The sequence below is a fragment of the Mobula hypostoma genome, chromosome 26, assembly GCF_963921235.1.
Source record: "Mobula hypostoma chromosome 26, sMobHyp1.1, whole genome shotgun sequence".
Lineage (NCBI taxonomy): Eukaryota > Metazoa > Chordata > Chondrichthyes > Myliobatiformes > Myliobatidae > Mobula > Mobula hypostoma.
In genome coordinates, this window is record NC_086122.1 from 33,083,236 (window position 1) to 33,095,656 (window position 12,421).

At 44.1% G+C, this 12,421-nt stretch overlaps 1 protein-coding gene across 2 annotated transcripts in view; it reads left to right on the forward strand.

Moving 5' to 3' along the window:
• The window catches only part of LOC134338237 (synaptotagmin-like protein 1), a 72,681-nt gene that overhangs the window by 34,419 nt on the left and 25,841 nt on the right, over positions 1-12,421 (forward strand). For both annotated transcript variants that reach the window (XM_063033938.1, XM_063033939.1), the window contains 3 exons: positions 8,406-8,442; positions 10,484-10,548; positions 11,548-11,721. In XM_063033938.1, the coding sequence (XP_062890008.1) occupies positions 8,406-8,442; positions 10,484-10,548; positions 11,548-11,721 (276 nt within the window). The remainder of the gene's footprint in view (positions 1-8,405; positions 8,443-10,483; positions 10,549-11,547; positions 11,722-12,421) is intronic.

Genomic DNA, 12,421 nt, shown 5'->3' on the forward strand with positions numbered 1-12,421 from the left:
TGCTGGGCAGTGGGGGTCAGAGGGCCAGAAGGGTACACACCGCACTGTCTCTCAATAAATAAACAAACAAATAAACAGATGGATGAACGAATAAATAAATACATGTCACCATGTACAACCCTGAGATTCATTTTCCTGCAGGCATACTCAGCAAATCCATTACATAATCAATGAAAAATCAACCAGAGTGCAGAAGACAACAAACAGTGCAAATGCAAATATAAATAAATAGCCATAAGTAACGAGAAAATGAGATAAAGAGTCCTTAAAGTGAGATTATTGGGAACATCTCAATGGATGGGCAAGTGAGTGTGGTTATCCCCTTTTGTTCAAGAGCCTGATGATCAAGGGGTAGTAACTGTTCCTGAACCTGGTGGTGTGGGTCCTGAGGCTCCTGTACTTTCTACCTGAATGCTCAGTGAGAAAAGAGCATAACCTGGGTGGTGAGGGTCTCTGATGATGGATGCTGCGTGTAGACGTTTCATGTAGACGTGCTCAATGGTTGTGACGTACTGAGCTAGCCAATCTACCCTCCACACAGAATGTAACCTCCTACACCATTGATGTCATTTTTATTTTCAGCAACATCCCTTCAATTTAGCTAGAAGGCAACATTCCAATGGTGAATAGTCGCTTCAGAGAAAGTGGAAAAGTAATATAACGCCAAGACCGGCAGAACCAGAGACAATTACAATACGTATATGGATAATTGTACAAATGCAAAAGAAAACGGCAGTCACTGGAAAATTTAAAGTGAACACTAAAAATGCTGGAGCTGTTCAGCAAGGCGGGCAACTTCTCTGCAGAGAACCTGGATGAAGACCTTTCACCAGATTTGTGAAGATGAAGAAACAAGTTGCCTTGAGGGGGAGGGGTGGTGAGCCCAAAGGGAATGCTTATTGCGCAGTGGAAACCAAAGTTGTCCAGAAATGCTTTTGGTGTCATCTGAGAGAAGATGGTAAATGCTTGTTATTCCATGGATGGTCTGTCTGGAAATGCAAAAAGAGAAAGGTTAATGGAAGAGAGAGAGGAACTTGTTGGAACTGAGAGATGCACAACACCAACTTGCTGGAAATTTGCAATAAAAGACAATAATTTCAGACAGTGTCAGTGTAGAAAGAAAAACTGATTTGATGTACAGATAGATGACCTTATAGCAGAACTGATCAGTAGTGAGACAAGCACAAAAAAGCTGGTTATCTGAAATTGTTATAGTCAATACTGAGTCACAAGGATGCAGAATGCTAGACTGAAGAGAGACCCAGAGCTTTCAGCTGTCATTTTAATTCTCCCACTGTAACCTCCCTGTCTTCCAAAGGAGCTCAGTTAAGCTCAAGGAGAAACCTCATCTTCTTGAGTCATTCTGCAGACCTTGGGACCGAATATCCATTGCAACACTTTCAGATATCTGGCCTTCCTTGCTCATGTCAGAACTGATCAGTTGAGATAAAAGGCCATCCATCTGAAGTATTTGTCTGTTTTTCTCTTTTCAAAATTGCAGTCTTGTCTCCTGATTATATCTAGTTTTCACTTTTATGCCAGATTTCCAGCAATCTGTTGACTATATCACAAATTCCAGCATGGATCTTTTTGCTCTCTCTCTCTCTCTCTTTCTCTTTACTAAGCTCATTCGCCTTTGTCCGTTTAGATTCCAGACAGACCAGTTCTGATTAACAGACATTTATCATCACTTCTTAGACAGCATTTCGATCATGTGGAAATTTTGTTCTCCACCATATCACAAATTCCCTTTGCTCTCCCATTTCTGACAGCAGGTGGAATGTCAGGAATTCCCAGTCTTCTCCCTCTCGGCAACTTAAAACTTCTCGCTTTTCCAGTTCTGATGGAAGGTCGTCAAGCCGAACTTTTAACTCTGTTTTTCTGTCCACAGATATTGCCTGGCCTGCTGAGTATCTTCAGGTAATCTCCCCTTTGTATTACCTCTAGTGGTTAGTGTTAAAATTGACTTAGTAAGTATTTAATATTAACAAAAGCAAAATGCAATTTATGATTACATTCGAGCTATATTTACAAAATTGTTAATGATTAATTGTGAATTAATGATTAAGTTCTCTATCAGTTTACATCAACCTGAATCTAAACCTCAAATTATTTCAAAAAGTAAACTGCAGAAAATGAAATAATTAATTAAGTGCAGACAGTGTGAGGGGACAGATGGAGAGCAACCCAACTCCAATGAGAACGGACGCACGAAAAGTCTGCCCTGAAACATTTTGTGCCAGAACCTTTGAAATGGAATCTGAGCTGGAGACACCCATTAGGAAGGAGAGGAAAGAAAGGAAATTCATGAATTATTTATTTAAGAGCACAGTCATGCACCAGATTTTTTTAAAAAAATATCGCTGTAGGAAGGAGAGTTTGACTGTCAGCTCGCCACGTAGAGGGAGTGTCAGGAAGACAGAATATCCAGCAGGCGGAGCTTGTGTCTGATACACATCATATATCCAATGCTTGCCACACTTGCTGAGAAAGACCATGATGTGTACAGCACAGCCAGAATGCAGACCAGAGGATCACGAGGCAGTAAGTCATGTAAGTGGAGGAACCACTGCGAAAAAAAAAACTGATTGAAGTAATAAGGGATGTCAGAATCTTTGCAAAGCAAAAAAACAAGCTGCTGATGCTAGAAATTTCACGCAAACAACAAATACTCAGCCAGTGGTGTCCGTGAAAAGAGAAAAAGTTAACATTTCAGGAATCTGCATGTTAACTTTGTTTTTTTACAAAGAGCCAGTGGATGTAGTGGTGAGATGTATTGGTGAGACCCGACGCAGACTGGGAGACTGCTTTGCTGAACATCTACGCTCTGTCCGCCAGAGAAAGCAGGATCTCCCAGTGGCCACACATTTTAATTCCACATCCCATTCCCATTCTGACATGTCTATCCATGGCCTCCTCTACTGTAAAGATGAAGCCACACTCAGGTTGGAGGAACAACACCTTATATTCCGTCTGGGTAGCCTCCAACCTGATGGCATGAACATCGACTTCTCTAACTTCCGCTAAGGCCCCACCTCCCCCTCGTACCCCATCTGTTACTCATTTTTATGCACACATTCTTTCTCTCACTCTCCTTTTTCTCCCTCTGTCCCTCTGAATATACCTCTTGCCCGTCCTCTGGGTCACCCCCCCCCCACTGTCTTTCTTCCCGGACCTCCTGTCCCATGATCCTCTCGTATCCCCTTTTGCCTATCACCTGTCCAGCTCTCGGCTCTATCCCTCCCCCTCCTGTCTTCTCCTATCATTTTGCATCTCCCCCTCCCCCTCCAGCTTTCAAATCCCTTACTCACTCTTCCTTCAGTTAGTCCTGACGAAGGGTCTCGGCCTGAAATGTCGACTGCGCCTCTTCCTATAGATGCTGCTTGGCCTGCTGCGTTCACCAGCAACTTTGATGTATGTTGCTTGAATTTCCAGCATCTGCAGAATTCCTGTTGTTTTTGTTTTAGTGGATGTAGTGTACCTGGACTTTCAGAAAGCCTTTGATAAAGTCCCACATAGGAGATTAGTGGGCAAAATTAGGGCACATGGTATTGGGGGCAGAGTACTGACATGGATTTAAAATTGGCTGCCTGACAGAAAACAAAGAGTAGTGATTAACGGGTCCCTTTCGGAATGGCAGGTGGTGACCAGTGGGGTACCGCAGGGTTCAGTGCTGGGACCGCAGCTGTTTACAATATATATTAATGATTTAGATGAGGGAATTAAAAGTAACATTAGCAAATTTGCTGATGACACAAAGCTGGGTGGCAGTGTGAAATGTGAGGAGGATGTTATGAGAATGCAGGGTGACTTGGACAGGTTGGGTGAGTGGGCTGATGCATGGCAGATGCAGTTTAATGTGGATAAATGTGAGGTTATCCACTTTGGTGGTAAGAACAGGAAGGCAGATAGAAACATAGAAACTAGGTGCAGGAGTAGGCCATTCGGCCCTTCGAGCCTGCACCGCCATTCAGTATGATCGTGGCTGATCATCCAACTCAGAACCCTGCACCAGCCTTCCCTCCATACCCCCTGATCCCTTTAGCCACAAGGGCCATATCTAACTCCCTCTTAAATATAGCCAATGAACTGGCCTCAACTGTTTCCTGTGGCAGAGAATTCCACAGATTCACCACTCTCTGTGTGAAGAAGTTTTTCCTAATCTCGGTCCTAAAAGGCTTCTCCTTTATCCTCAAACTGTGACCCCTCGTTCTGAACTTCCCCAACATCGGGAACAATCTTCCTGCACCTAGCCTGTCCAATCCCTTTAGGATTTTATACGTTTCAATCAGATCCCCCCTCAATCTTTTAAACTCTAACGAGTATAAGCCTAGTTCATCCAGTCTTTCATCATATGAAAGCCCTGCCATCCCAGGAATCAATCTGGTGAACCTTCTTTGTACTCCCTCTATGGCAAGAATGTCTTTCCTCAGATTAGGGGACCAAAACTGCACACAATACTCCAGGTGTGGTCTCACCAAGGCCTTGTACAACTGCAGTAGTACCTCCCTGCTCCTGTACTCGAATCCTCTTGTTATAAATGCCAGCATACCATTCACCTTTTTCACTGCCTGCTGTACCTGCATGCCCACTTTCAATGACTGGTGTATAATGACACCCAGGTCTCGTTGCACCTCCCCTTTTCCTAATCGGCCATCATTCAGATAATAATCTGTTTTCCTGTTTTTGCCACCAAAGTGGATAACTTCACATTTATCCACATTAAATTGCATCTGCCATGAATTTGCCCACTCACTTAACCTATCCAAGTCACCCTGCAACCTCTTAGCATCCTCCTCACAGCTAACACTGCCGCCCAGCTTCGTGTCATCCGCAAACTTGGAGATGCTGCATTTAATTCCCTCACCCAAGTCATTAATATATATTGTAAACAACTGGGGTCCCAGCACTGAGCCTTGCGGTACCCCACTAGTCACTACCTGCGATTCTGAAAAGGTCCCGTTTATTCCCACTCTTTGCTTCCTGTCTGCCAACCAATTCTCTATCCACATCAATACCTTACCCCCAATATCGTGTGCTTTAAGTTTGCACACTAATCTCCTGTGTGGGACCTTGTCAAAAGCCTTTTGAAAAGATTATTATCTAAATGGAGTCATGTTAGGAAAAGGGGAAGTACAACGAGATCTAGGTGTTCTTGTACATCAGTCACTGAAAGCAAGCATGCAAGTATACCAAGCAGTGAAGAAAGCTAATGGCATGCTGGCCTTCATAACAAGAGGAATTAAGTATAAGAGCAAAAAGGTCATTCTGCAGTTGTACAGGGCCCTGGTGAGACCACACCTGGAGTACTGTGTGCAGTTTTGGTCTCCAAATTTGAGGAAGGACATTCTTGCTATTGAGGGAGTGCAGCATAGGTTCACAAGGTTCATTCCCGGGATGGCAGGACTGTCATATGTTGAAAGATTGGAGCAACTGGGCTTGTATACTCTGGAATTTAGAAGGCTGAGAAGGGATCTTATTGAAACATATAAGATTATTAAGGGATTGGACACGCTGGAGGCAGGAAGCATGTTCCCGCTGATGGGTGAGTCCAGAACCAGAGGCCACAGTTTAAGAATAAGGGGTAGACCATTTAGAACGGAGTTGAGGAAAAACTTTTTCACCCAGAGAGTGGTGGATATATGGAATGCTCTGCTCCAGAAGGCTGTGGAGGCCAAGTCTCTGGATGCTTTCAAGAAAGAGATGGATAGAGCTCTTAAAGATAGCGGAATCAAAGGTTATGGCGATAAGGCAGGAACTGGATACTGATTGTGGATGATCAGCCATGATCACAGTGAATGGTGGTGCTAGCTCGAAGGGCCAAATGGCCTACACCTGCACCTATTGTCTATTGTCTATTCCCCAATCCTCTGAATATCCATATTTAATCATTGATTCATTGCCAAAGATACAAAGTAAATAAAGTTTTTAAAACAAAACAAGAGGGGAAGGAAATAGAAGGGACGTGCAGAAAAGCTGAGGTAATTAGAGATGAAGTAATTGAAATGTGACAAGACTCAGATTAAATATAAACGTCAGCATGGCCAAATTGTGCCAAATGTCTTGTTGGTATGCTAAGTATTCCATGCAATTCTCTGGTCCGGTCTTATTCTCAAGGTCCCTTCTTTGATACTGAATTTAACATCCATAGGTCCAATTTCCTGCCTCCAAGGTCAAATCTAGAATCACAGCCTATACTGTGATTGTGACCAACTGATGACTTACAAACTTCTCTAAATTCAACATTCCACATGTGATCATATCTCTTTTATCTCCTTCTAGTAAACAACTTACCCCCTTCCTCTATTCCCCACGCTGACCTTTCACTTCTTCTCAACTGCCTATCATTTCTCCTGGATCTCTGCCTCCTTCCCTTTCTCCTATGCTCCAGTCTCCTCTTCAATCAGATTCCTTCTTCTCCAGCCCTTGTGCGTCCCACCCACCTGGCTTTACCTATCACCCTCCAGGTAGCCTACCCCTTCCCCCACCTTTTTATTCTGGCATCTTCCCCCTTCCCTCTCTGTCCCGAAGAAGGGTATCGGCCCAAAATGTTGACAATCTATTCATTTCCATAGATGCTGTCTCACCTGCTGAGTTTCTCTAGCATTTTGTTGTTTTAGATTTCCAGAATCTGCAGACTTCCTTGTGTTTATGATTTCTTTTAACCAACATTCCCATTTTTAATTTCTAGGTATTCTTTGTATAAATACAAGAAATCAGAACAAGAGTAAGCCCTTTGGCTTCTGAAACCTGCTGTACCATTAAATATGATCCTGACCGATCTTTCACCTCAACATTTGATGGCAAAGATCATAGCTGAGTTTTTATCTCAACATCTGATGGCAAAGATCATAGCTGATCTTTCATCTCAACATCTGTCCTATTCACCTCCCCTTTCTGTTGATTGATATTGCATCTCATGGTGTGCTGTTTACTATTGAATAGGGAAGTCTGTCAAGCTCGATACACAAGGATAAAAGACTTTTGCACAGATGGTGAGACAAGACCAGGCAAGAGGACTGTCAGGCAATATAACCTATCCCTAACCACAACTAAAGTACTGTAAGCAAGTAAAGAAGTTTCAATCCTGGAGAGAGATGTCCAAATCCTGGCTGTGTGTAGAACAGCCTTCATACTCCCTTGGGCATATACAGCCTGTGGTAAACCATGTATATAGGTTGTAAACAACAGGAATTCTGCAGATGCTGAAAATTCAAGCAACACACATCAAAGTTGCTGGTGAACACAGCAGGCCAGGCAGCATCTCTAGGAAGAGGTACTGTCGACGTTTCAGGCCGAGACCCTTCATCGGGGTTGTATAGGTTGTAACTGGGTTACCTGTCTGGACATGCCTGGACACGCCCCTCTGCTGACTGCTCCTGTCGCTCCCCTGACCTGAATAAAGGCGATTTTGTCACTGCTCCTCCCTCAGTCCAGGACAGATATTCAGCATGGACATGGCTCCATTTTACTGTTAATAAAAGCCTTTCAGTATTTACTCTACTTCGTCTTTTGGAGTAATTGATAGTGCATCACAGCCTGTGGGTGACCTCAAAGGTTCAAAGGTACATTTAATATTGGAGTATGTATACAGTATACAACCTGAAATTTGTCCTTGTCACAGACATCCACGAAACAAAGAAACCCCGTAGAACGATAGAAACGTCGAAGCCCCCCCCTTGCACAGGCAGCAGCAATAGCATCATCCTTCCCCCTCCTCCCCCTCACCCGCACCAACAGAAGCACCCCAACATGGCAAGCAACATCAGAAGCCCCAAAGAGTCTTTGATCCAGAGTATATCAAACTATCGTCCCCAAACCAGCACTTCAGTACCTCAGATAGGCTCTCTCTCTCTCCCAGCAAGAGAGAGAGAGAGACGCCGCTCCTGCAAGAAGGAGAGCGGAGACCAGCAACTCGCTGTTCCAGTGTTCCAATCTTCCTCATCACTACTCCAATCCCCACTCTGTCCCTAATAGCACCAGGGTCCTGCCTATGAGCCTCGGTGCTCACTCCCTTCTCTTCATCTTTGTCAAGCATCCACCTGCTTAATGCAAGTTGCAGTGGTACTCTTATGATGTGTGTACCCCTCAAGAAGATAGATCCTGAGGTTATAACTGTGCAGGTAATTGCACAAGATCATCTCATTAAATCACATAATGTTTCACTGTCAGATCCTGCAATACGTTCCAATGATAGTCATATAAGAAGTACCACCCATTGGAATATACTGTGTTACAAGTATTCCTTCTATTGTTACTTTACCATTTACAAATTAGAGGAAAATAAATTTTGGTCATCATCTCGAAAGTGAATTAATTTTACATCTTTAACCAAAGTTCATTAAAGTTCCCCCAAATGACTGTTTTGCTCTTTTCCTGTCTAATATTTTTATTTGACCTTTCAGATCAAGCAGGATGGTAACGAGGACTCTGAGACAAAAGGTAAATATGGGGTAGAGATTGATCAAAGCTCAAGGACAGAGTTGGATCCTGGCTGGCATTTGGACGTAAAAGTTGACTTTGTAGATTTTAGGGTTGATGTGTCGTTTCTACATAAATAAATATTCCATTGCAAGCATTTATTTTCCAGAGGGGATTCTGAAACTTTGTTGAGCTGGGAGCGTACTGCCCATTATGCCGCTGGCAATGTTCAGGGCTTCCTTCATCATGTCAGTGGCTCGGTTTTCACTAATGTCGGTCACGCAAATCCCAGGTGGAGACTCAGGCATACCATTGTGTACTAATGTAAAAGGGTTCTTCTTTGCTGTTTCTGTAATAGTTTTGTTTAACCAATCAGTTTTGCTATCCCTGAGCTGAACACCCAAATCTGGAGAACCGGTGAACCACCCTTAGTCTGACCTCTACCCTTTGACCTGTTTGGCATGGATGACCCTATCAGGAGCCAAAGTATAAAGCCCTGGCTTCTGGCCAACATAGCTCAATGGGTCACTGAGGCATGCGAGCCTCCAAACCCTACAACAAGTTTGTGGTCCTCTTGGAGATTGTGGGAAGACAGGGGTAAAATGGTCTTGAGTTCTATGGAGAATTTTGTCATTCTAGGCCTTACAGTAGAGAAGACTGCACTTGTGAGAGATGATAGTAGATGAAAGGTTCAGGTCTTGTGACTCTTGAGGCGTCCCAAACCCCCATGGGGCGTAGATGAAGTGACAATTGGATGGTCCTTGTCCTCAGTTTAAAGTGTGCCACTCTAGACTGAGGCTGGGTTTGGGGGATTCAGAAGAAGGAATGCAAGAGTGCACTGATGCAAACTGGGGAAAGATAGGGTGGTGAATGTTTGAAAAGATTACTGCCCTCAACATGTAGGTGGCCAGAGATGGATTGGAGAGGAAGGAGCTTTGCTTTCAAGAATCTATTGGCAAGAATTTTTGCACGTATTTAATGCACTGGAATTTCTAATCAGGGATGGTGAAGTTGTTTGAAAATAGAGGCCTCCACTTAGGACCTTGGTGGGTTTCTGGGTCAGTGTCAAGAGGAATCAGAGTGGTTTGGGAAGAGAGAGTTGTTAATTGAAGCCTGAATCCCAATGGAAGTGGGACGTGGGGGTGAGACAGGAAGTACTTGTGAGGGAAGTTGAGGAGTGGACGAAGGGGAGCGGGGATCATTGCAGTGTTTGAGAGGGCAGCAGGGGGGATTGTGATGGGCGAAGGAAAGATTAGGAGAGGAACCTATCCAATAGGATCCCAATCCAGTGCTGCAGTGTGATAATCATTGGCCACTGATAGTCATTCCCATGGAAAAGTAGCCCAGGTCCTCTCAGGGCTGACTGAAATAGAAATTATATTTGGGTACAGGGGTGTCTTGTGCCGAGAAGAGCCTGGGTGAGCTTCCAGGCCTGCACTAATAATCATCATCATCATGTGCTGTGTCATATGATGCAGGCGATCATGGTCTTGACCACGATTGTTCTTGGCAAATTTTTCTGCAGAAGTGGTTTGCCATTGCCTTCTTCTGGGCAGTGTCTTTACAAGATGAGTGACCCCAGCCATTATCAACACCCTTTGGAGATTGACTGCCTGGTGTCAGTGGTCCCATAACCAGGACTTGTCATAGGCAAAAGCTGTTCATACGACCATCCACCACCTGCTCCCATGGCTTCACATGACCCTGATCGGGGGCTAAGCAGGTGCTGCACCTCGCCCAAGGGTGACCTGCAGGCTAGCAGAGGGAAGAAGCAGCTTACACCTCCATTGGTGAAGACATATTTCCACCCTGCCACTAAACAACTTGGAAATGTTTAATACCATATTTCAGCTGCAACAATAAAGTTAATTTTAAATTGCGTAATTTTGAAAAGTGTCATAAGGGAAACTAATTTCCAAGAAATGGTTTTTAGACATGTTGGCAATCCCTCGCCCATTCTGCAATCCCATGACAATGCATTGTCGTGCTCACTTTGTGTACCCTCCCCCACCCCCCCCCCATGGTAATGTTGACTGATTTGTAACATTTATTTATACTCTAGTTGCTGTGGACAATGACTCGTCGGGAACTGAGAACAAGATTTTGGTGCCAGTTATTGCAGTGGAGGTACAGAGCTCAACACAGCTCCTCGCACACGGGGATAACTACACTGATCTACTGAGATGTTCCCGTAGCCAGTGATCTCACTTTACAAACTCTTTATCTTGTTATTTTATGGTCTCGTTATTTATTCCTATTTATTAATATCTGCATTTGCACCGTTTGTTGTCTCCTGTGCCCCTGCTCTTTCATTGATCCTGTTTACAGTTCCTATTCTCTAGACCTGCTGAGTATACCCACAGGAAGGGGACTCTCAGAGTTGAATGTGTGTACCCTGATAATAAATTTTATGTTGAACTTTGAACTTTGAACAAGCTCTGAGCTAGTAGCGTTTCTAGATGCTGAACATTAGGGTTGGAGGAAAATGAACCGGCTAAGGACACTTTACAGCAGGATAGAGACAGAAACCAAATCTCAGGGCTGTCTAAGGTGAAATATAGTATATGTACTTCGATAATAAATTTACTTTGAACTTTGGATACTGGGTATGCAGAGCAGAGGGACGGAGAGAAGGGAGGATGTGGAGAGAAAGGGAGGGAAGAATGTGAGGGTAGAGAATGAAAACGATGAAGGGCGATGAGAAAGGGGTGAAAAAGTGAAGTGGAAGGAGGTGACAAAGATAAGGAAGAGAAGACTGAAGAGAGATAAATTAGAAAGTAAGGAAAGAGAAAAAAGGGTAAGAAGAAGAAGAGGAGGAGAGAGGGTGACAAGGAGAAGAGGAAGATGGGAGAGCAGTGGAAGGAAAGCTGAAGAAACAGGAGACAACACAAAGAGGAGTCAGGAAAGAAAGTGAGAGTGGTAGTAAAGGGTGGAGGAGAGAAAGGAGGTATTAAATGAAGCACAAAAACAATATTAATAACTGAGTACTGTAGATTGTAGTTCATCGGACTTTTGTTGGATTGTATTTGAAGCTGGATATTAGTTTTAATCAGAACCGCGTTGACATCTTAATGCAGGTTGCTGATCAGTTCTTGCCCTGATTTCTTATTTCCTTGCCAATTGCAGAGTGATGATCCAATTGATGATGTTGGCGTTGATGATGGTGCTGATAATGTTAGTTCCCAGGACAATAAAGAGGCCAACTTGCAAGCAGAAGATGTGGATATCAACAGCTCCACATCTAATTTGGCCCCTGAAATGGATGTCAACAGCTCGATGTCCAGTTTATCATCAAATGCTGTGAGTATTGGAAAATAGTGAGTTCTACTACATGTGCTTTAAAATGTGGGCATTTTCACTTTTGAATTCCTTGGGAGTCATGGGACAATCGATGGTGGAGTATCCTGGACTTCAGGTTGATTATGTGTGTACTTAGATTTAATAGTCTACTTCTTTCCCCATTCCTATTTCCCTCTCTCACCTTACCTCCTTACCTGCCCGTCACCTCCCTCTGCTCCTCCTCCCCGTTCCCCTTCTTCCATGGTGTTCTGCCCTCTCCTTTCAGATTGCCCCTTCTCCAGCCCTGTATCTCTTTCACCAATCAACTTTCCAGCTCTTTACTTCAGCCCCCCCTCCCAGTTTCCCCTATCACCTGCTGCTTTGTACTTCTTCCTCCCCTCCCCGCCCCCCACCTTCTCAGTCTGACTCCTTCCCTCTTCCTTTCCAGTCCTGATGAAGGGTTTCGGCCCGAAACGTCGACTGTTTCCTCTGTTCCATAGATGCTGCCTGGCCTGCTGAGCTCCTCCGACATTTTTTTGTGTTGCTTTATCTGCAGATAGATTTTCATGATTTCCAGTGGGCTGAGGGTTTATCCTTTCACCACCCACTGGATCACTTGGTCTGGCGCGTAATGTCAGGATTGCTACAGTGGAGGAACTACCGCACGGAACATCCCCCCAGCCATACAGGAATGACCTCTGGCAACAAACAGAAGCCAGAA